The sequence below is a fragment of the Platalea leucorodia genome, assembly GCF_965183815.1.
Source record: "Platalea leucorodia genome assembly, chromosome: Z".
Taxonomy (NCBI): domain Eukaryota; kingdom Metazoa; phylum Chordata; class Aves; order Pelecaniformes; family Threskiornithidae; genus Platalea; species Platalea leucorodia.
Genome location: NC_138858.1, coordinates 30,745,544 through 30,767,878, shown reverse-complemented (window position 1 = coordinate 30,767,878; position 22,335 = coordinate 30,745,544). Strand labels below are relative to the sequence as shown.

General features: G+C 38.4%; 1 protein-coding gene and 1 long non-coding RNA gene across 3 annotated transcripts in view; one reads left to right on the top strand and one right to left on the bottom strand.

Annotated features, from left to right (window-relative positions):
• Positions 1 to 12,683, top strand: part of LOC309602931 (histone-arginine methyltransferase CARM1-like) — a gene marked incomplete at both ends in the record, with an annotated part of 76,101 nt that extends 63,418 nt beyond the window's left edge. Inside the window, 6 exons of the mRNA XM_082337103.1 lie at positions 1,422 to 1,512; positions 5,742 to 5,823; positions 7,573 to 7,658; positions 9,053 to 9,142; positions 10,708 to 10,845; positions 12,590 to 12,683. Coding sequence (XP_082193229.1) covers positions 1,422 to 1,512; positions 5,742 to 5,823; positions 7,573 to 7,658; positions 9,053 to 9,142; positions 10,708 to 10,845; positions 12,590 to 12,683 — 581 coding nt within the window. The remainder of the gene's footprint in view (positions 1 to 1,421; positions 1,513 to 5,741; positions 5,824 to 7,572; positions 7,659 to 9,052; positions 9,143 to 10,707; positions 10,846 to 12,589) is intronic.
• A 4,691-nt stretch (positions 12,684 to 17,374) lies between these two features.
• Positions 17,375 to 22,265, bottom strand: LOC309602311. Of its 2 annotated transcripts, none has more exons than XR_014230644.1 (3): positions 19,888 to 22,265; positions 18,019 to 19,360; positions 17,375 to 17,928 (listed from the first exon to the last, which is right to left on the bottom strand). It is a non-coding gene; the product is annotated as an uncharacterized lncRNA (long non-coding RNA). The 2 variants fall into 2 exon arrangements; XR_014230645.1 differs by having other exon boundaries at positions 17,375 to 19,360; positions 19,888 to 20,097; positions 21,966 to 22,265.
• Between the last annotated feature and the right edge of the window lie 70 nt (positions 22,266 to 22,335).

The window sequence follows — 22,335 nt, the reverse complement described above, 5'->3', positions numbered from 1 at the left end:
TTTTCAATTTTAAATGAGTGAATGCTTTTGAAGATACATGCCTAACTTTCTGCTTGCTTACTTGTACAGTGGGGATGAATCACCTTATGTGGTGATTGATTGTTAAACTTAATGATTGTCTAAGAAGTGAGCTGAAATTGTGACATTTTGAGTAAGTTTCTAATATTTAGTTCCAGTTAGGTTTGGAAACTTTCTGTCCCAAATTCTCTGCAAACTTGTTAATATGCTCCCCACAGCCAGTTTTAAAAAACATGTCTATTTTGTGAGTGGGTGTTGTTCTTTATTTAAACTCCTGTGGACTCTTCCTACATGATGTACTTACAAAAGGAAAGCTGTTTCCTTTTCTCTCCCTTCCTTTACTTATCCTCCCCTTCAACTATGCATTGTGTTTTATACCAGTTTAAAAAAGGGTGAAGAAGTATGCTCAAGTGTAGTTCAAAATGACCAGGCTTTGTTTCCTGCTTCCATTGACACATGCACAATAGAATACAAGGGCTTTCCTTTAAGCTGCCAGGCAGTCTGATGCACTGTCCACAGAAAATAATGGAAGGTAATTCCTCTGGTTTCCTGAGACATTAGAGTGAAAGATCCTAATGAAAATGCATTCTTGCATACTAGTAGATCAGAATTTCATTCCCTGCTCTGTCACTGATTTGCCACTTCATGCAAATAAAATTCTGTTTCTCAACTTCAGCATGTGTTAAAAAAAAAAAAAAAGGTATAATGTACATTTTTGTGTTTGTCAAATTTTCAGTGTTTACTCTGAAGTGCTATGAGTTTCCTGGATAAAAGTCTTAAGAGTGAAGTGCATATAACTACTTCATTCATTAACAGCAGCTCTTCCAAATTTGACCGAAACCATACCCAGCAGTTTAATTCAAGATCAAGTCTGAGCTTTAATGCAAATCCTTCACACAGATGTTGTATTTATTAGGTTAGCTATGAGCAAAGAAGGTGCTATAATTCCACTGGAGAGTGTTGAGAAGGTATTTAACAGCTAGCATTTCACTTCATTTGAAGGAAGCTAAATAATTCAAATATGTGATTTAGGACCATAAAATTGTTAGGACTTTATGAAGTGTTTTGGTCTGTTCTGGGTTGGGGTTTTTACTAGCTGCTTTAGCATATTCACATTTCCATAACCCATATATTAATGAAACTAAATGTTAAGATACCTGAAGTGTATGACAATTGCTGCTTCTGAACTGGTGGTTTCTCGCTAGTGAAGACATTCCTGTAGAGATGTCTGTGGGACTATAGAATCACAGAATATCCTGAGTTGGAAGGGACTCACAGAGCATTGAGTCCAACAGCTTACTCCACACAGGGCAACCTTAACATTAAATCATGTATTTAAGAGCATCGTCCAAACGCTTCTTGAACACTTGCCTTTCTACTTTATATTGTCTTTTGTTTACTAGGAATGATGTTCCCAACATACAGTGACATTCATTTGGCTCCTTTTTCTGATGAGCAGCTGTACATGGAACACTACTCCAGAGCCAATTTTTGGTAATGATTATTTACATTATTTTATTTTTATCAAAGATTCACTAGAGGTTAAAAATTAAATCAGTTCTTTGATTCAGTGTAAACTATCTGTCAACGTTGGAAGAGAATGATTTTATGTTTTCCATGTTCACTTCTGCTCTGGCCTACAGTCATACTGTTTATTGTGAAAGTCTGAAGGATCTCTCAGAAAGTGCTAGAGCTGACTGGGTCTCTTTTTGAAAGAGAAATTGACTCCACAGTGCATCCATTGCCAGAAAAAGAGTTGACTGTGAATCAGGTGTTAGCGTTTCCTTCGCTACACCAAAGCGTAGTATGCTGCAGATGGTGATAGCTGTATTGCCTGAAGTCCCAGGTGCGTGAGCACAGGGACGATTCCTTGGGAGTCTTCACAGAGAATAAGTATTAATTCCTATGTCCTGACAACTGCCAATTTGGTAGCTACTTTCTGTCCATCTAAATTTTTCATGCAGCTTTAGCTAGAAGTTGTACATCTTTTGCCTTAGAGTATCCTGCTGCTACTATCCACTGTTGAGCTGTTGCTGTGCTCTATATAGGAGGAAACATTTACAGCAATATTCTAGTGAGGGAAAATTGAGGTTATTCCATTTCAGCAAAGGGCGGGTTTATTTTTAAACATCTCCAGTCCTCCAGATCAGTTAATTTATAAATTAGCCATGTATAGATTATTATTTAAAGGTTTTGCATAAAAGGTGCTGTAGAACTCTGGGGTTAACTATTTTTACATCTTCTGGAAGATTATAAATGCAGTCTTTCAACTGTTCTTTCAGCTTGCAATGTGGAATGTGAACATTAAGTGGTCTTAATCAAACCTATTTGTTGGTTTCTTAGATTAAAGATGGTTTTCTTCCATGCCCAGGTTACGGCATAACCAGCTCATACTTAAAAGATCTCTTCTGTCTGTCTCTGAAGTAGACCTATGACAAAATATTACTATTTCTATAGCAATTAAAGGAGTGAGAGAAGTTTGAGTGATTTACATGCTGAATCCTTTGCTGGCAATGTTACTTTATACAGCTGGTTTGTGCTCTTTTGTCTTGCTGTGTAGGTTGAGCTAGTTATGAAATGTTTGCATTGTATGTTTACAATCACAAAAACTGCAACAGTACTTTTCTATGTTAAGAGACTGAAAAAAGAAGGTAGAAGTAATTTCTGATAAGTTTTCACATCTCAACTGTTATTCTGGTCCCTCTTCCCACAGATCCTGTTCTTTCTGCTTATGTACATGACATATCAAAGATATAGATTAGACTATAAATTACAAGACTGAAGCACAATGTTGTAACACGATGCAGACTCTTCGTCACTTAATAAAAAAAAAAGATACATGCTTAGTAGTTTGAAGGAAAAATATAGCTTTTTTCCCAGGTCTATACAGGACTGGATGTTACTGCCAATATGAAAGCATTTCATTTCAGACTGCTTGGGATGCTTCATCTTCATTTGTAATAAATCTAAGACCTCTGTGGAATACCTGTCAGGTAGATACAATGTATATGTGTGTATCTCCAAGAACACTGACATATATGGTAATGTTATTGGTGGTGGGAAAAAAATCTGCTGCCTTTTGTTGTTTAAGAATTGTACAGTTGGGATGGAATAGTCCAACTAGATTAGTTTCTTATAGTTTGTTACACCATCTGCATTCTAAAAAAAAAGAAAAGAGAACTTCATCGGTATCTAGCTGGCATGATTCGATTCCAGATATTCTACATTTAATAAGCTGAATTATCTGTCAACCACTGCAAGGCTTTCTGAGAATTGCACAATGGGGAAAAACAGATTTTTCAAGTCTGCTTTAGTAACTAATTTCTCTTTGCACCAAGAATGTATTTGTCATTGATATTATTATCATAGACTGTTGTAATTATGTTAGTGATCAGGTTGGTATCTAAATCGCAACATACTGCAGTCTTTCCTCCACCCATCTTTGCAAAAGGATGTCTCCCATTTTTGACAGGTCTTTTTATTACCTACTTTTAATTTTTTAATGAAAATATTTCAACCAAACTAACCACAGAAATGTCACACAATTACCCTTGATGGTATTTCTTGTATATCAGGTTCTATTTGACATATTCCTACACAAAATAGTTCGTGTGCTTACAATATAATTTATTGCTATCTTGAGATGTCCCCTGAGCAGAGGGCTATAGTATCAGTCCTTCTATCAGTCCACATAGTTGTAGTTTTGTATGCATGTATGCCCAGGACATTGATTGTGCAAGAGGATTAAATGCTCTTGAGGTTACTGAGGGCTCTGAAGACCAACAAATTAGTCCTTCTAATGTCTTCAACCAAATGTGGGATCAAAATGTTATCAGTGAGAGTGCAGTAGTTCTGCTTCTGCACCACTCTAGGACATTCATGTTCTTAATATCAAAAGGTCTGGATATCCTGATAGATCCAGAGCTATAAAAGTCCTATTTCAGACAAAGCACTTTCTCAGGGCTTTCTTGGATGTTTGAATAAACCATCAGGAACTAGTTGGTGACAGCCTGTGATTTGCTAAGCTTCAAACAGGTTTCATTCATTGACCAAATTTGTTACTCAGAATAGGACATGTGTTTTGTGTGTAATAAATCCTTTCCTATGTAGCTAAATCTATATCCTGTGTCTTAGAGATTGGATTTTGGATCCAGTTGGATGATAGTACTTGAGCAAAAGACTGAAAGAAATATCTAGATTTGCAGTTTGAACTTTCATCTGGTAAAGGCACCAGGACTTTAAAAAAACCTTCAAAATCCTATGCAAAAATCATGCCATGTGTTCTAACATTAGATGCAGCAGTTAGCATAGCCTGTTTACTAGACAAAGGAAAGGCTGCATGTTTCTCATACACTTAGAATTATTGTCTTCGATCTGTACAGTAATAATAATTATGAGACTGTGTAAGTATGTTTTGTTTCCCTTCAGGCCTATAGATTGGCTTACTGTTGTGCTTCAGAGTTGCATATTAATTTGTATTTACCAGTTATCCTTCCTAAAACTGTAATAATGTATAGTCTACCGCAGAAGAGCAGACTGCTATTTTTGTTGGTGAAAACCTTGCAAAGATAGAAAGATACAAAGCATAAATATACAGCAAGTGGTTAAAAATAGTGTGCATTTTGTCCGTGTTTCTCATCAGTGATAAATAAGCAACTCAATTATACAGTACAGCAAACATATGGAAGAGGGTAAAAGATCACTTGCAGTTACTGGTGTCAGCTGATTTCCTCTGTTGTGCTTATTTGAGTTCTTCCCTGAAAGATACCCTCTCAGATATCTTTAAGGCATACAGTCATCTGGGCATGTTCCCTTTATGCAATTAGCACAGAACTAGTAATGCAGAATTTATCACTATTAAAGGGATATTGCCAGATTGGTTTAGACTAACTCATCCACTTTGAAAAAAGTTATGATAGCTTAGGAGTTGTATGATGTTGTAACAATGAGGACAAACATTTAAAGTTTCCCTTCTTAAGTGCTTCTGAAGACTTGGAAGACTTGACCATCGTTTTGTATCTAGATGACACTTCCATGACAAGGAGTTGAACTTCCTTGCCCTTTCCCCTTTCCATTCCCTTTTGTTTATGTTATCTGGAAGTAACGATACCTATTAAACTTTTCAATGAGTTGATAAGAGGGTTATACATAGGAGGAAGATTACTGCAAGTATTTATATTTTCATTTCAAATTTCATACTGGAAACAGTCTGAATAGACATTAAATGCACATTTTCATAAATTGGTAAGATAAAAATACTATTTCTTTTCCCCATTCAGTTGGTATAGGATGACCTTTATTTTCCTCTTTACTGTCAATAAAATGGAACAGACCTGTAATACAGGTGTCCTCATCACTATTTTGATTCATACAAGGTCCACTCCCAATTCTGGAATAGCTCCAGAGTACAGAAGTAGCTTAAGAGTGCCTCAGCCCTTCTCCCTATTCTCTTGCTTGCTGTGTGTATTCTTCCAGAAGCATAGTGTGAAATGTCTCTGTATGTCCATTTGAGGGGATAATGTCACCTCAGTGCTGTATAGGGTGTCTGTGGGGAAGGTAAAGTAAGCTAAGGAGGGCTGCAATTTGGCCTCTTGGCAGACGGCAGAAAGGGAAAGAGGCGCTTAGCCACACTTCACCTGCCATTTACAGTTCTTGTGCCTGGGTCTGGTTAGAACTCAGAGAAAATATTTTTCCCTAAACATTTTATGTGTTACTCTTTCTAGGTACCAAGAATGCTTTTATGGGGTCAACCTGTCCAGTCTGCGCAGTGCAGCTGTGGAGGAATATTTCCGACAACCTATTGTGGTAAGTTTGTATGTCTTGTATTTTTGTTTTTTTTCCCTCTCCCTATCTTGTCCTCTCCACTAAATCCTACAGGTACAGTAGCCTCCTTGTTTAGTAGAGCTCTGTGGCTGTTGAATAGAGAGCCAGGAACTAACTCTGTGAGTGTGAACAGAGCTGCTGTCAAAGGTTAAGTACTATATGTAATACTCACAGGTTTACTCTGAATAACAGATGTCTAGAGATACGCACACATTAGGAAGCCACAGCATGTGAACAACTGTCTTCCTAACATGCAAGTAGCTTCCCTCAGTGTTTCCAGTCTCTTAAACAAGTAACTTGACCTTGATTTATCCCTTCCCATTTCTGATTCATGAATTAGAGGAAAAGAGAAAGCAGCCAAGCAAACAGGTTCCTGTATTATGAAAACACTTTTTTTTAATACATGAATATCCTTATTTCCTTGGTACCTTGGATCTAGCACCTGCCGTTCTCCTTCTTTCTTTTTAGTAAAAGTCTAGGTGGTACCTAGTCAGAAAGAATTTGCGAGAAATCCTTCTCACCTCTCTGGGGGAAAACCATAAACAATCCCCACCCCACTCCCCAGTATAATGCTTCAGTGTAGGTGCAATGAAAAGGTTCACTCTCAGAAATTTGACTGCAACAAATCTTGGCTAGTTTTAGGCTAACTAGTTTAAGTAGCGATAGTAGTGTATCTGCTGTTGCATGGAGACCCTAAAACCTGTCCAGAAATCTGGAAAGACCATCAGACTACTGATGTGACCTTCTGCACTCAACTGCTTTTAGTACTTGAAATGGATAAGAGAAAACTCTCATTTGTCTTCATAAGTTTCAGCCACAGCTTTGACTATAGCATGGTCATTCTCAGCGCTGGCTCTTTGGCTTTCAGTTAGAGAATGGAGTAATCTGTAGGACTGCAGCACATACTTGCATCCTGTATGAAGTACATGTTTGGCTTTGATTTCTCAGCTGAGATTCTTCCTCCCTTGAAGATCAGAAATGTATTGCCCAATAAAAGCCACATTAAATTGTTATTTCTTTTAAAAAAAATCACGTTATCATCTCCTTGGCTTCCCCTTGCTCTGTAGACAGATTTTAGTTCTTAGATGGGATCACTGGGGAGGATGTGATACAAGCCTTTATGTTAAGAGTTTGCTTTACTTAAGAGCGAGCTTGTGAACAGTGATAGATCAGGATTAGTACATGTGATTAAAGAAAGAAAAATGAAGGGAAAAGTTTTCATTTGCTTACTGACTACTCCTAACTTTTTTCTAGAGGGCAATCTGTATTAAGTAATTTTGCTTCCTATACTTCATAATTTAATTTTCAAGTATTTCCATACTGTCTTAGTTCGGCTTACCCAACTGTGCAGTGCAGAAAAGCACATTCAAATGTATGTAGTTAAAAAAAACCAAAACAATGCCAAATAAACCAGCCAAATAAACCCACCATTCTTTTTTACAAGTGATCAATTTCTGGACAAATTTATTGTTTCTAGGTTGAATAAAACAGTCTGATAGATATGTGAGCTATCAAATATATTAAATCCTGATAATATTGCAAAATCTAACAGTGTTCTAAGGGATGGTAAAAATATGAAACATTTAAAATAAGTTTATTGGGGTGAAGGCTGATTTTTGTCCTTTTTTCTGTTTTTTTTTTTAACAGAAAACAAATTTATAAGCTGACAAGACAGAATGATAACACTTGCAACTCTTTTTTTTTTTTTTTTTTTTTTTTTCACCCCCATAGGATACTTTTGATGTGAGAATTCTGGTGGCCCGGACAGTGAAGTACACTGTTAACTTTATGGAAGCTGCTGAGGAAGATTTGCATAGGTCAGCAGACACCAGCAACCTCCTCTTAATCTTTTATTTTTGTAACTGGCTGTTGATTGTTGGTGCTCAGAGACAGAGGAAGCTTTGGTGGTGGATGTGGAGGAGGAAAGGTGGCATGCCAGAATGATTAGTACCCCACTCATAATGGACCAGAGCATTCATCTGCATGGCGACTTGTCTAGTATTAGCAGAGAAGCCTGTTTGTGAACCTGTGAAACACCAGAGATCGGCTCACGAAATTTTCCTACTGAAAGGGATAAAATGGGCTCTGGAGGACAGTGTTTACTTCTTAGTCTTATATGTTGGGACACATTTAAATCTAGTTACAAGGCAGTTTTGCTTTTCTGTGTAGACATCTTAAAAGACCTTGTCAAATGATGTCATCACAAGCTGCCTTGCTGAACTCTTGTGTGTCTTTTAATAAACGCTTTCCAGTCTAACAGGAGTCAGCTGTCCCTCTTTACTTCCCTCCAGAGCTCCTTCAGATTTTTAGTTGGGAAGCCCTATATATAAACCAACCTGCATCTCTTGTGTCCCCCAGTGACAGCAGAGAAGCCTCCTTCTCAGTACATCTGTGAAATAAAGTGTACCATATGGGAAAACTTGAGGGACTACTTCAAGTTCTTGCAAGACATTGTCATAAGGGGAAAATATCACAGACTGTCTTTGAAATTCTGAACCCTTGTTGTTTCAACATGACTCACAACTAATTGTATGAATGACATGGTCTAGTGGGAGAGAAGAATTGCTCTAAGGGGGGAAACAGCTGGAGAATTGCTTTCCAGTTTCAGCTGGCTAAGCGTTGACTTCCTTCAGTGGTTCTCAGAACTAACATGTTCATACCTGAATGCTAATTTTATGATATGTTTCTGCAAGAGTGGGTGAGATTTGCGTTCAACTACATAGCCAGTAATAGTTCTTTTGGAAGGGAAAATATAGCAGCTTTTGCTCAAGCAGCTCATTTTTTCCTTCTGGTTCCACTAGTAGTTCTGTTTGTCAGATTTGTAGTAGAACATTTTCCTGTTCAAAATAGTATTTAAACTAAATCCAAGTCCTTCACTTGGAATGGGAAATTTTCCACTGGAAAGGCTGAACCACTGTATTTATAACAGTCTGCAGTGTTGCCACAAATGATGCAGTAACTCTTGCGTAGTGGCATATTTGATTCTACTATCGAATAAGGCACACAAAAACTAACACCGAAATCAGTGCCATTGGTTAATTCTATTGACACAGAGAAAAAGAGCATATATCCTTTTAAATATATGGAAAATTGAGACATAAACTGATGAATAAGAATGGAAATACAAAAATTAGAACAAGGTAGGTTTCTGGTGGAATTCCCAGTACTTTTTGGAAATTACTTTGGCAGCGTATTGTTTTTTCTCCTGCAGAGTGGAAATCCCTTTTGTTTTCCAAATGATGCAGTCTGGACTAATCCATGGCCTAGCCTTCTGGTTTGACGTGGCATTTGTAGGATCACTGTAAGTACTTCTTCCTTCTTCCTGTAAAATACTAACTGCAGGGAAAAAAATCACGTCTTTTATACAAAGTGTGCCAGAATTAGACCTTTATCTGGTACTGACCTTGTTTGTAATGTAATTCCATCATATTAAAGAAATGATGCCTTCTAGAGGTAGCAAGAAGTGTGATAACCTAGTGTGATAACCTAGTGCTAGCAGTAGGACTAGATGGTGGTGATCTTGCTTCCCATTGACTGGGGTGCACATTATCTATAGTAGACCACATCCAGGAATTGTTGAGGGTTAAAATGCACTGTTCTGCACAATACTGATTCTTTGTAATATTATATACCTTTCTGTTTTACATTATAAGTAAAGCAGCAGCATTTGAACATAAGCTGGATTTTTCCATTTGGGCTGGTCTTATTTGTGGGCAAAAAAGGAAAGCAGGTTGCAAGTTCCAGCTAACAAAATGGAAATGGAGGAAGTTTCACCAGGCTTGGGAAAATTTTTCACTGCAGCACCAGGCATTTATTTCAAAATGGGGACATTCATCTGGTATATTAAGTAGGTGAAAATCAGATAAACTTGCTCAGGTAGTCAATACATAGATTTCAGTTATCTGTATTTAGCTCTTAGATAAGATTTGTTGATTTCCCAGTTAAATTGATCAAGTTTTAGATGAGGTCATTTTTTTCAATAAATTGTAAAATGCACTTCTGTTTATTTGTGTTGATAAATGTCTTTTATTAGCATGTGAAATAAGGATTGTCAAGAATTCAGAACAATATATCCACTGAAAGAAAATGGACATATGCACATTTGTATTTACTATAACAGCTGATAGTATTTTAATCTTAAAAAAGGAACCAGAAACTCCACATCAATTAAAACAGAGAAAATTGCAGACTTGTAGGAACTCACTGAACTCCTCTGCTGAGAAGGCCTCCATTTTGGAGTAGGCAATTGCTTAATTAGCAGCTCTTTCATGTTTCTACAACTCTGGAAGTTCTTTGTCTTAGCACTTGAAATCTCAGTGAATCAGGCTCGCAGTATTACCTGTGTTATCCCTTTCTTTGCACCTACAGCCCCTTTCAATGTATTATTGAAATATCTCTTGCAAGTCAAAACTAGGTATAGGACCTTCTTGGGGAGTGTTGTTTAAGATGAAACTACCATTTTGAAGAATCGCATTGCCACATTTAGGACAAACCTTCATTTCCTGTAATTTGTTGGCATTGTCTGGGTGGTAAGAGGAGACAGAAATTAGTATTCTCTGTCCTGGCACTGTGGAAAGAAGAGAAAACAGGAGTCCGAAGACTCTCTTTTTTGAATCTCCGTAATCATCTTAGGCACACAGATCTGGTGGCAACAGACACAGTATATAGATAAACAAAGTAAGTGAGGCATAACGTATTGATTTCCCAACAAAGGGTAGAATCACTCTCCCAGTTCACTTGAAGGCAGTTTAAAGTTTATTATAAGCAGTTGAGGCCTCACATACATAAAGGTCTAACAACTTAAAATTGTTTCTGAAAGGAGAAGACAGGAGAGGAAGTCTAGATAGTTTTTCTCATTTGTTTTAGGGTAACTGTTTGGTTGTCCACTGCACCGACAGAACCTCTCACTCACTGGTATCAAGTACGCTGCCTTCTTCAGACGCCCCTCTTTGCTAAAGAGGGGGAAACTCTCTCAGGGAAAGTCTTATTTCTTGCCAATAAGCGGTAAGTGTAAAAGCTTTCAAGCAGATTTTGTAGTGTGGCTGCTCTTGTTACAGGTACCCAAAAGACACCAGTTAATTTTGGGTACGCTTGTATCCTCACTTGTTATTTCTGGTACCATTACCAATTTATATGGTATCACTGATACAGTTACGTAGGCATTGGTGACCTTGTGAGACTTGCTCACCAAAAGGTCTCCATGTTCCAGTCCAATTACCTGTGATGTTCCTTCTCACATACCTTCTCCTTAACCACCTGTCACATCCTGCTGTCCCTCACAGTGCTACTTGCAGCTTTTGTCAGCTTTCCACTCCGCTATGTTTCACACACAACAATTTTCTCAGGTCATGTCCAGTCATTTTCCACACCTTGTTCTGGTGATGTAACGTCTGGCTATGTCTTCAGCAGCAGCCTGGTTGTTTGCCTGAAGCCCCAACATCCCATCTCTGCAAGCCCTGTGCAGAGACAAGGCAAAGCAGGGTTGATCCCAGATCCATTACATCTTTAATTCTGAAAAAAATTCCTTATGCACATGGTCCCCTGTTTAAGAGCAGTGCTTTTCATGTGTTTGTCCTTCCACTGAAGCTAATGAAGATGGCTGCTTTTGGAAGGGCGTATTTCCTCACCAGACTTCTCCGCTGTTCCTGCTGTCAGTCAAATGTTTCGTAACTCCACTCCTATGTTTTGCTTTGAAAACAATCCTCAAGTGACTGGGTCACACAGGTTGCAGCCTGGTTTGCTTATGTGTATGTGTAGTTTTAACAGTTTGTGTATGTGTTTTTTAACAGTTTTAAAACCAGTCAGGTGATTCCAGTGACATCAAAGCTGTCAGTAATACTTCCAGGGCTCTTTAATCACATCAGCAACAAATACTTGATTTGGGACTTGTCAAATTTCCAGATTTTCTGCTTAGAAACTCCTCATGGAGAAGATAAATAATACAGATCTTGATATGGCTCTTTCAAATATAAAATGTATTCATACATAAAAGAAACGTGCCACAAAGTGATCACACAGCCGCTGCTGTAAATAGGTCAATACATAAGGCCTATCTACAATGGACCATGCCTCAGAGACACCTGAGCTTGCGACCTTCCAGACTGAGAATGAGAAGCACTTTAACCAGGTGTTAGCGCTGAGCTAACAAGTCCTGCCACAAAGCTAATCTGCGTTCGGGATCCCCATAGCACCTCTATGTAACTCTGTAGTGGCTGTGCCGTGCAGGAGGACCAGCTTTGGTCAGCTTCAGCATTTCAGTATGCTTTCAGTTGGTCCTCTTTACTTTTCTGTCTAAACTCAGTTTCTTGCAAAAAGTCCTGTGAAAAATATCCTTTCTGGTGAAACCCAGGATTAAGACAAGAGTGAACCTGATGCTGTTTGGCCAGTTAGATATTTTTGGTCATGAAATAATACTCTGATTATACTTGCTAATGTTGAAATTTATAGTATTTCTGTCAGAGAGGGGGAGAAAGACCTTTCACTATTGAATACTATCAGTGCAAAATTATGATTTTTTCAGATGCAAACTCTTAAAATCACTTAAGTATCTTGTAAATTTTACTTCTTTAGATATGATTAAATAATCATGCCCTTGTGCTGATACCACTGATACCACTGCAAATATATTTCCTTTGCTTGTTATACTAAGTGATTATTATTCAGTTACTACACTGGTATTTTTTCACACAAGATGTTATAGTTGTTTTAGTTCCATTGCCTCTTTTTTATACTTCTCTTTCTGATGCAGACAGAGTTATGATATTCAGATTGTGGCTATGGTGGACCAGACAGGATTTAAATCTGGTAACATTCTTGATTTAAAGAATCCATTTTTTAGGTAAGAAATGCTTTTGGCTAAAATATAACATTTGTAGACTGGTAACATCTTGTATGACAGGAAGCAAAGCACACCTACTGTGGAAGAACAACTTTCTGACCTCTTACAGTTTATTTTATTTCTACAGGTATGAGGGCATCATTGTTTTGTATTAGCAGTAGTTACTTACATAAGCCAATATTCTATTTAGGCTATGTGACAAAGAGCGAAAGAAAAAAGCTTTATTTAAGATCTGTACTGATTTAGTGCTGTGACAAAATAGTAGATGTTCACTTATTTGAACTAATCTATGCTTAAAATCTTTCTCTGTTTCCTGTTGTGTGATGTGCATCATTGTGACTCGAGGAATCAGCGATATGCCAAGATGCACACTGCTAAGTACATAATATTGATATTATTATTTGACATGAAGGACCTGTCCTTTCTGTACTAAACGTGCGGGGAGGAAAAAAAATCTACTTGCTGCAATCCTTTCCAACTGAGCAGGGACCTTCATTAGGCGTTGCTACAGCACTGTATTTTGGCAAAAGCTGTCAATTACAGACCAAAACAAGCAGGCGGAAGGAGCCATCAGTTCTTCCAAAAGAAAAAAAGATTTTTGAGAAAAACAGGCTGGCTGTGTTTGGTTCTCATTCTTATGCTGTATTTGGGAAAAAAAAAAAAAAAAAGGAAATACAGCTTGTGGAATTGATTTTTTTCCAGAAGTACACATGGAAAATGCTTCCCTCGCTTAGTATGTGTTTCCTGTTTCCTATTTTTTTGACTCAGTCCTATATGACAATTCCATAGTAATCCTATAAAACAAATCATCCATTGTGTCTGATGAAAATTAATTAATTTTCATCTCTACATTAAATGTGCATTTTGGCTTTAGAGTGGGGCCCTTTTGATTAAATTCGTAAAAATGCCTTTGTAATAAAGACTGTTCATGGAAGACTTACAATAACTATAAATAAAATCATGCACTGGAAAAAATTAATTTCCTTGGATTTGACCTGTGCCATGGGCAGTGTGTAGCTTGCTTATGGTTTTGGTTTGGCTAATACCAGTTTCAAATCTAAAAGCTTTTTGTGAGGATGATTATGAGTAAGTTTACTGGTCTTCTAAAATCTCCGTATTTACTCTCAGCACCCATTGCATGAGTGACTTTTCAAAGATGATACAAGTCTACTCATTTAGAAGCAAAAGAAGCTTTTGTTAAGAATTTTTAACTTACATAAAATGTAGAAATCACTTTCAGAATGCTATCGCTTATTTGCAAGAAAGCAGGGGGGAAAATGGTCAAGTTGCGTGTTACATACAGAAGTACTTTGAGTTATATAAAGCGGCATTCTAGTTTGAAAATTGAATGTAAAAATGTCACTGTGTGATTTCATGGTTGCTAGTTCAATAATTTAGACTGCTGTTCTTTTATACAATAATTCTTAGAGTGCTTGGTTGTGAAATCCTGCCATAACACACTAACCTTATTTAACAGGCTTCCCCTGTGAGGCTCCATTGGGTTTTTTTTGTTTATTGATCTTTCTGCATTCTGCCCCTGCCCTCCCATAGCAATTACCAGAACTCTGAAAGGGTTGAAAAAACAAGGGCAAAGATGACTTCCCAAAAGAAAATGTGTATTTATAAACATGAAGTAACTTTCAAAGGATTCATAAGGTTTTTAAAAATTAAAATATAAGCCAGGTTTTAAACTGTGACATGCGAATTACTGTGCATGGTGGGACATTATGCCAACACATACAGCCTAGCTCTCTTCTATGTCACTGCTTTATAGTGTCCCTGGTACAAGTATTTATCTCTGTACCACAGGCATGGATAGTAGGGAAGGGGCAATTCTGGACATTTTTTGCTCACTTAAAACAACTCCATACTAATTCTGTAGCATAAGGTAAAAAGAAAAGACTGGATTGGGAAGCCTTTTATTTCTGTGAAGGCGATGGCCTGAGCTCCTATATGTAACAGCAAAAGAAAGCCTCTGCCTTTGTAAAATAAGCTACAGTGGATTTGGTAGCATTTTCCACTTGCTTGCACAGCTGCAAATCTAGATGAAAAGACAATTTAAATTTGAAATCACGCTGCATTTAATAAATCCAGTAACAGCATAGGGGACTGATTTCGTAGCTTATTCCAATGAGACTTATCTATCTGACAGACATTGGCTGAGTGTTGTGCTTACGCTTTCAATTTCATAAAAGTCCTTATTAAATATCAAAAACCTGTTAATAGTTTTTACTCCAGAGTAAAATAAAAGCTGTATTAGAATGTATTAAGTTTGCTTAGTTCAGCTAGTGCTGTAAGCTATCAAAGAATTGTATATTTTAACTGTTTTATTCTTTCATCCATTTTTAGGTATGCCTAGAATATATTGTAATATGGCATCTGAAAACAGAAGTGAGATTCTCACCAAGCTGAGTAACCAGTGAGACTGAAATCAGTTCAGTTCTTAGTAGGCCTACAGGTGCTTGTGTAGAATCAATTTGTAACTGTACATATCTGTAATTGTATGCAGATCACATGAGAAGGGAATATTGTGGTTCCGTCCCTTTTTTTTAAATTGAAATTTAGCCTGCGTTCATATTTACAGATTTGAATTGCAGCAGACTCAATTTTATTCCAGAAAGTTCATTTGGTATAGAACAAGAACTATTTCTCTGTGTTTGTTTTTATTTCTGCTTTACAGTAAGCTCACATTGGTTCACTGGTCTTTTTTTTTTTTTTAATATTCTTACCAATATTCTAGGTTATTGAACAAAACCTACCTCATGTTTATATATGTAACACATCAAAAGATCTTTGAGCAGTATGTGGTGTCCACGCTTTAAACATTCAGCATTTATTTCCAGATATTTCAATGGTTGGTGTTAAACTTCTAGTTCACCAGAACAATGTGTTAAATACTTCAATTTTCTCTCAATGGACTCATTAATTTGGTTCATTTTGAGACATGAACATAAGTCATCTTGCATATACTTTGTAAATGTTCTGAGATTTCTCTATGCCTGTAGGAGTGTAACAGGACACATTTGTAAATTACGCCCAGCGTCCTTCTTGTAGTGAGGGGCCCAAAACTGAACCCAGTACTCGAGGTGCGGCCTCACCAGTGCCCAGTACAGGGGCACTATCACCTCCCTGGTCCTGATGGCCACACTATTCTTGATACAGGCCATGATGCCATTGGCCTTCTTGGCCACCTGAGCACACTGCTGGCTCACGTTCAGGCGGCTGTCAACCAACACCCCCCAGGTCCTTCTCTGCCAGGCAGCTCTCCAGCCACTCCTCCCTCAGCCTGTAGCGTTGCCTGGGGTTGTTGTGACCCAAGTGCAGGACCCGGCACTGAGCCTTGTTGAACCTCATGCAGTTGGCCCCGGCCCATCAATCCAGCCTGTCCAGTTTGCACAATAGTGACAATAGTATAGTTTGCACAATAAACGACTGTTTTGTTACACAAATATATATTAAACAAATAGTATTTAATGTGGGTTGCTCCCTCAGAATGGTAACGGAAATTATCATTCTAGCCTGTACAAGCAGTGTAATGAGGTTCTCATGCAATGTCTGATGGTCGGGTATCTATCCTTCCCAAATTTAGTCTGTACAGTGGTTGGTGGTTTTATGCTTACATGAGAGAAGGAAACAAATCCAGGAATGTCCAAATCCAAGTATCAGGCAGCTGTAGTTCAGAGTTTTCTAGAGTATGGCAGTGTTTCCTCAGCAATTATGAAAGGAGTATATGAAATTTGAATCTGAATTCAGCTTATAGGTCTGTAGTATCTCCTGTTGACCTGCATGTCTGTCTGGAGCTCACATTTCAGTCTCAAACCTCTTCTAAAAAGTATATCAAAGTGTATCTGTGTATCAGAGAGTTCTGTTTTCTATAGGGAAAAACCTTACATTGTGAATTTCATGTGGCAACTTCCATTCTTTTTAGGGAAGAAAGTAAATAAAGGGGGGGAAAAACAACGGCAACAGGCAGGACTGTCAAGTTGTGTATCTTTCTCTAATTCCAGAGCAAAAGGTGTATGTGTCTAATAACTGCACCTTCGATATGTATAGAAAAGATTGTTTCCCTACACACTAACAAGTACAAAGAATATTTCACAGTGATTGCTACTTCGAAGTGATTTGGATGATCCAGGACTGGTATTTGTATTTCTCTCTACTTCAGGAATTCACTTTATTCCAGATTGTATGCTAAAACCGAAGAGAAGATTGCCATCAGATACTGTACCATTTGCAGTTTGAAATAAGGTCCTGTGACTGTCTTCGTTTCCTTATCATATAACATTTTCTTCTTTCCTGCTTTGAAGCACTGGTGATTTTGAAGTATACAGGAGCCTACCTTCAAGGACTACAATGTACTGTTTTCACTGGACTTTCTGGGTATAAACATGAGAATATATTTGTAAAGTATTTTTGAAAAAACATGTCAATGAAAAAATTTACTGATACCAATGATGGTGGGTTTTTTTATTTTTTTATAAAGACAATATTAATGAATGCTAGAGAATGTAGGGAAACTAAAGCAGAACTGTGGCGACACTGGAGCAAACAGCAATGATGTAGTTTTACAACATAAGACTCTTGAACAGATTTCACCACATTATGAAACTTAACATTTATTCAGTCATATATACATAGCAATACATGAAAAATTGCATTTTCATTAGTAATGACTTTTTCATTTTCAGTGTCCATCTATATGAGTTGTCCCATCTGAACTAATAACTAGAATATTCTGTCCTTAGGAAAAGTACAGGAATTCGATGTGGTTACTATTACTACAGTGGCTGCTAGGAGAAGCAGTGATTTACTACACATTGTGTGCACTAGACCCACAGAAATCTTTGTGATAGCATTCTTTATAATACAACAACTCTGACATCCAAAAGCCATCTTGATGCCTCTGGATCTAAGTGCTGTGAAACACAATGGAATTGGTGTTAATTTGCTGAGCTAAGTTTCTATGAGTTGTGCTGTCTCAAGATGCAAAAAAGAAAAAAAGAGAGGGGGCAAAAAAAAAACGGGGGGGGGGCATTTAGAGGTTGGAAAACAAGTCTCCAGACAGTATGCATTTTATTCTTCCTAAAGTCTTGGCATGTGGTATGCAGGTTTTCGCTGTTCTTGGTTAGATAACACACATATTTACAACTCTGCACTGATGTAAGTTGACAGCTAACACTGAGGAAAGATACACTGTCAAGATGCAGCTGAAGAGTCAGTAGAATGGAGGACAGCAGTTCAACAGGAGACTGCAGGCAGAAAAAAATAAATTGATTTCTTGCTGGACGCACCCAAGAGGGTATCAAATACCTGACATAAACTGTTCAGGTTCAGCTCACCAGGTTTGACCCACGCTGATTTTGGTGATCTTCAGATGCACATATTCACAGAAGAAAAAGAAACTAACATAAAGTGAAGAAAACAAAAGACAAAGGAGTGGGAAATGTAAAAATGTCTTTCTTGAAGTCGCTGCCCCTCCCTAGCTTGGCCAGTTGTCAGGCATGTCATCTTGCAACACTGTACTGGGATGTCAGCCTGATTTTGCTGGTACTTCAGCCTAATTTACAGGAGGCTTTAGATGTCCCTTAACTAACTGGTCAGTCAGTAGTCAGATATCCAGTGGATCATCATTCAGAACTACTGTGAACAAAGCATTGCTCAATAGCAGTGGAACTTATAATAAATCTTATGTTTAATGGCCTCTGAAGAACAGCGAGTGTTCAGTTTTCACTTCAAACCACTGCCTTTCATTTGAATTTGGCCTACAATGAACATTTTTGAGTTATCTGTGAAGAAATCCCAAGCAATCTTTAGTCTAACACTTCTTCACTAACTAACAATTCTGCAGTGGTGGAAGGGGAAGCAGAAACTTGTTTTCTGTTTTATGGGTGGTTTTCTATGCTGAGGTGCCACGGCTAACATGACAGAGATCCTCAAATCTACATTAATCCAGTAACATTCAAAAAAGCAATAATAAAAAGAGTATGGTACCACAGAATATGAAACACACTTAAGTTCAGGAAATAGCACAGAACTGAACACGGTACTTTCTTTAAAATAAATCACCACCACCCAAAATCCCAACAGAACAAGTTTTCCTTTGCTAATTTATCACATAATTGGTAAGTCACTTCTAACAGGTCTCTCTACTTCGGAAAATGACCGAAATTGAGCCGTCTCTCACAGTCTAAGTGAGGAAATGAAACATAAGTGCAAATTAGTTTGTGGTTCTCAATGTAACCAGACATCCCAGAGTAGCATGCTGTAATTGCTACTGAGAATTCACCATTTCTTTACAATTGCATCTCATTGTCTTTTCCAACTCAGTTGACTTTTAACAAACATTGCACTGATTTCTAAGTCACTCAGAAGGTTAAAAATCATGACGCAAGAAGCTTGGAGGCAGCTATAGGCAAAAGCAAAATAGGGAGCAGACAGTGGGGGGCAGTGAAGTACCTGTGGCTCCGCTGCCTCCCTGGCCATGGTGTAGTCCAGGAAACAGATGGTCACTCATAGAAACATTACGTGCCCTCACCATCCTTTCCACCTCCAGCATGGCAGCAGGAGTTACTGGCCTCTCCACTGCTCCTCGCTCAGGAGCAACCAGTTCCAGGCTGTCTTTAGATCTAGATCTTTGGGGATTCTTCTGGGCAGCAAAATTCAGTTATGCCTACACATCAGCTGATGGTAAAAAAAAAAAAAAAAAAAAAAAAAAAAAAAAAAAAAAAAAGGGATTTTTTTTGCATTATGAAAGGGTTGGGTATACTCAGTCAGAGCAAAGTATACCCAGTGTTGCTAACTTAATGACCATCTTTTCTGCAGTGCCTAAAAAGCAATACAGAGAAGAGGTCTTTGGCACACTGCAACTGAAGCAGCACGGACACAAATGGCTTTGGTTGTGTCTGTAGGTCAGCGGTCTGCATTGTGATGACAAGAAAGATTAAAAAATTAAGTTTTCTATTCTGTAGGAAGTGTAGAGTGAGATAATGAATTGAAAGGCTGTGCAAGAGTGGTGCCCTCTCCCAACAGGATCACCAGCTGAAAGGCATTGGTGATCAATCCATTTACAAGGACAGCAGAACTGTCTGCTTCTCCACAAATAATGTAAGCTATAATAGCCTTAGACAAGGTGCATGTAGCTGTCTTCAGAAACTGAGAAAGTACCTTCAGTACCATTCACAAATTAAAATGAAATGATTCAGTTTTACCTGACTTCTGTGGTATTCTCCTGCTGCCTTAGTAGTAGGAACAGTCAGGTTATGGCTGTGGTTACACTCCATTTTTCTTACAGCTTTGCACCTTCAGATGTCTTGTCAAAGGATGCTCACTGAAGCGAGCAGAGCAGTCCTGACCAAGGCAGCAGACAGCACTCCATTGTTGCAGTCTTCACTACAACTGCCTTAGTACGAAATCCAGATCTATTGCCACAGAGGCGAAATATTTTTTTAGATGTGAAAATGGCGAGATAAATGTGCTATTAACAAGTGCATGAATAAAAACCAGCCTATTTTTTTTTTTTTTATTTCATTGACTTCTGTACTGCAGACACTACAAGATTCTTGTTTTGGCTAGGACAGATAAGCAGACATATTGTCACACTTCTGTGAATCTTCATGTGAGACATGCCATTTTTAAACTTCCTGTTATATTTACCACAGCTCTTATTTCTTCAAAGTCTGCCAGGAAATTCACCATAGCTCTCCTTGAGCTGGAAGCCAATGCCAGAAAACTTCCACATCCGGGACTAGTGCTAAGTGCAAGTATGCTAGCACTGCTTCTGGTACTACTATAGCAAATTTATTCCCCAGACCAATCAGAATGGATGTGGATGCACTGTGTAAAAGAAGAAAAGGCTGTAGACACTTCATGATTATCTTATCCAGCCTATGACTCTTCAGTGAAACATGCTTCTTGCTCCTGGAATTCTTATTGCTCATTTTTGCTGTCCAAAGAGCATGATCCTTCTTTTTGTTTAAAAACCTGTTGTTAGAACCATGTTTCCAAGGGTATCCGACAACATTCTTGGGATGCCAAGTTGGAAACCTCATGCTGAAGCAGTAATGCACAATTATGTGGGTAAGACATAATTTTAGAAGAATCTGAATGTAAATCTGGATCTTGAGATAAGGCTTTCACTAGACAAAATACTGAATTTCAACATTACATATCTTGTTCACAAATGTCAAATTTACTTTTCTGAATTTTTGTGTTTTAGTTTCTTTAATAATTTTTTATCTCCATGGAATCAAAACAGCATTCAGAAGAGAGATAAAGCAGACATAAAAAATACACATTAAAACATCTGTGCTGATACATGACTCTGAACACACTTGCGAATATCCTGGAGACGTGATTAGGTCAAGAACTATCTTCTATAATTACATCCTGTTTTAAGGTACCTGAAGAAGGTTCCTTTAAGGAACCCTTAATTATATTTTTATGAAAGATAGATGCTCAAACCTGTAAGCTGGTTGACCTGAAATCTCTGCCTGACATTCAAAAATTTCACTCGTTTATTCCATGGGAGAAGTTTGTATTATAGCAACCAAGCTGAACATAGCAATATATTTTCTCATCTCTTAATGGATCACAGTCTTAATTCTTGAAAAGAAACCACCAAAAAAATGGAAAATGTAGTTAGTGTGGAGAATAGACATATCTCAAGTATCTGCAGAAGTTGTTCCAAGCACTGATGCAAAGCATTTGGGCTGTGGGAGCATGCAGACTTGTGATGTTATGCCCCTTGACTTAAGCCAAGCTTCAAAATACATGCCCTTTCCTCCCTGCCCCCTTTAAAACACACAGTTCTCCCATAATTTTGACAACCATGATGTTAACATTTCAAGGAGCAGGAAAACTAAACACCATAATCCTGCCTATGCCTGTTCTATTTTGCAAATCACTGCCAAGTGCTTCCCAGGAGACAAATAAAAGAAAAACAGTAGTATCACTAGCTGTACTGAAGAAAAAGCTTTACTCCACCAAACTTCTCTCTGCATTGCTTTTTTTTAGTCAAACACGCTATGGGTGGTATTACAGAAGTATTTACTATGCTCTGACTTCCTGTCATAGCTACTGTAATCACACAATTGGAATAATTACCCTATTTATGAATACGGATCCCCTTTCCATTCGGAAGAGATTACTTTATTGAACACCCGAATATGAAAAAACACTTGACCCCGGCGTTTCACGGGACTAGTCACATCGGCATCGTTTTGAAGTAACAGCTCCACCTGGTGCTCTCCAGCACCCTCGCTACTTAATCTGTGCTGTGGTACGTTACCTTATTTTTAAGCCAGGCTCTTATTTATGCTGGGCACTGGGCAAGCCGCGCTCGAGAAGATGGCGGCAGGCCTACTGGCCTGGCTGCAGGGCCGGCGGAGCGGCAGGCGGAAGGCAAAGATGGGGAAGGGGACGGGGCCTTTCCTCACAGCGGCCCGCCCTTTCCAGGGCTCCGGGGCGAGTCTACAGAAACGGCAACTGCTACGGAGGATCCTGAGGTGGATGGAGGCGACTACGGCGCGGCGCGGCGCGGCGCCGGCCGCCAAGGCCTCAGGAGAGGACGCTGGGGGAGAAGCGTGGCACCCTGCGCCTTCTGCGCGGCGCTTTACGGCACGCTGCTTCGGCGCTGTCGCGCGGTAGCGGCCAGGCGG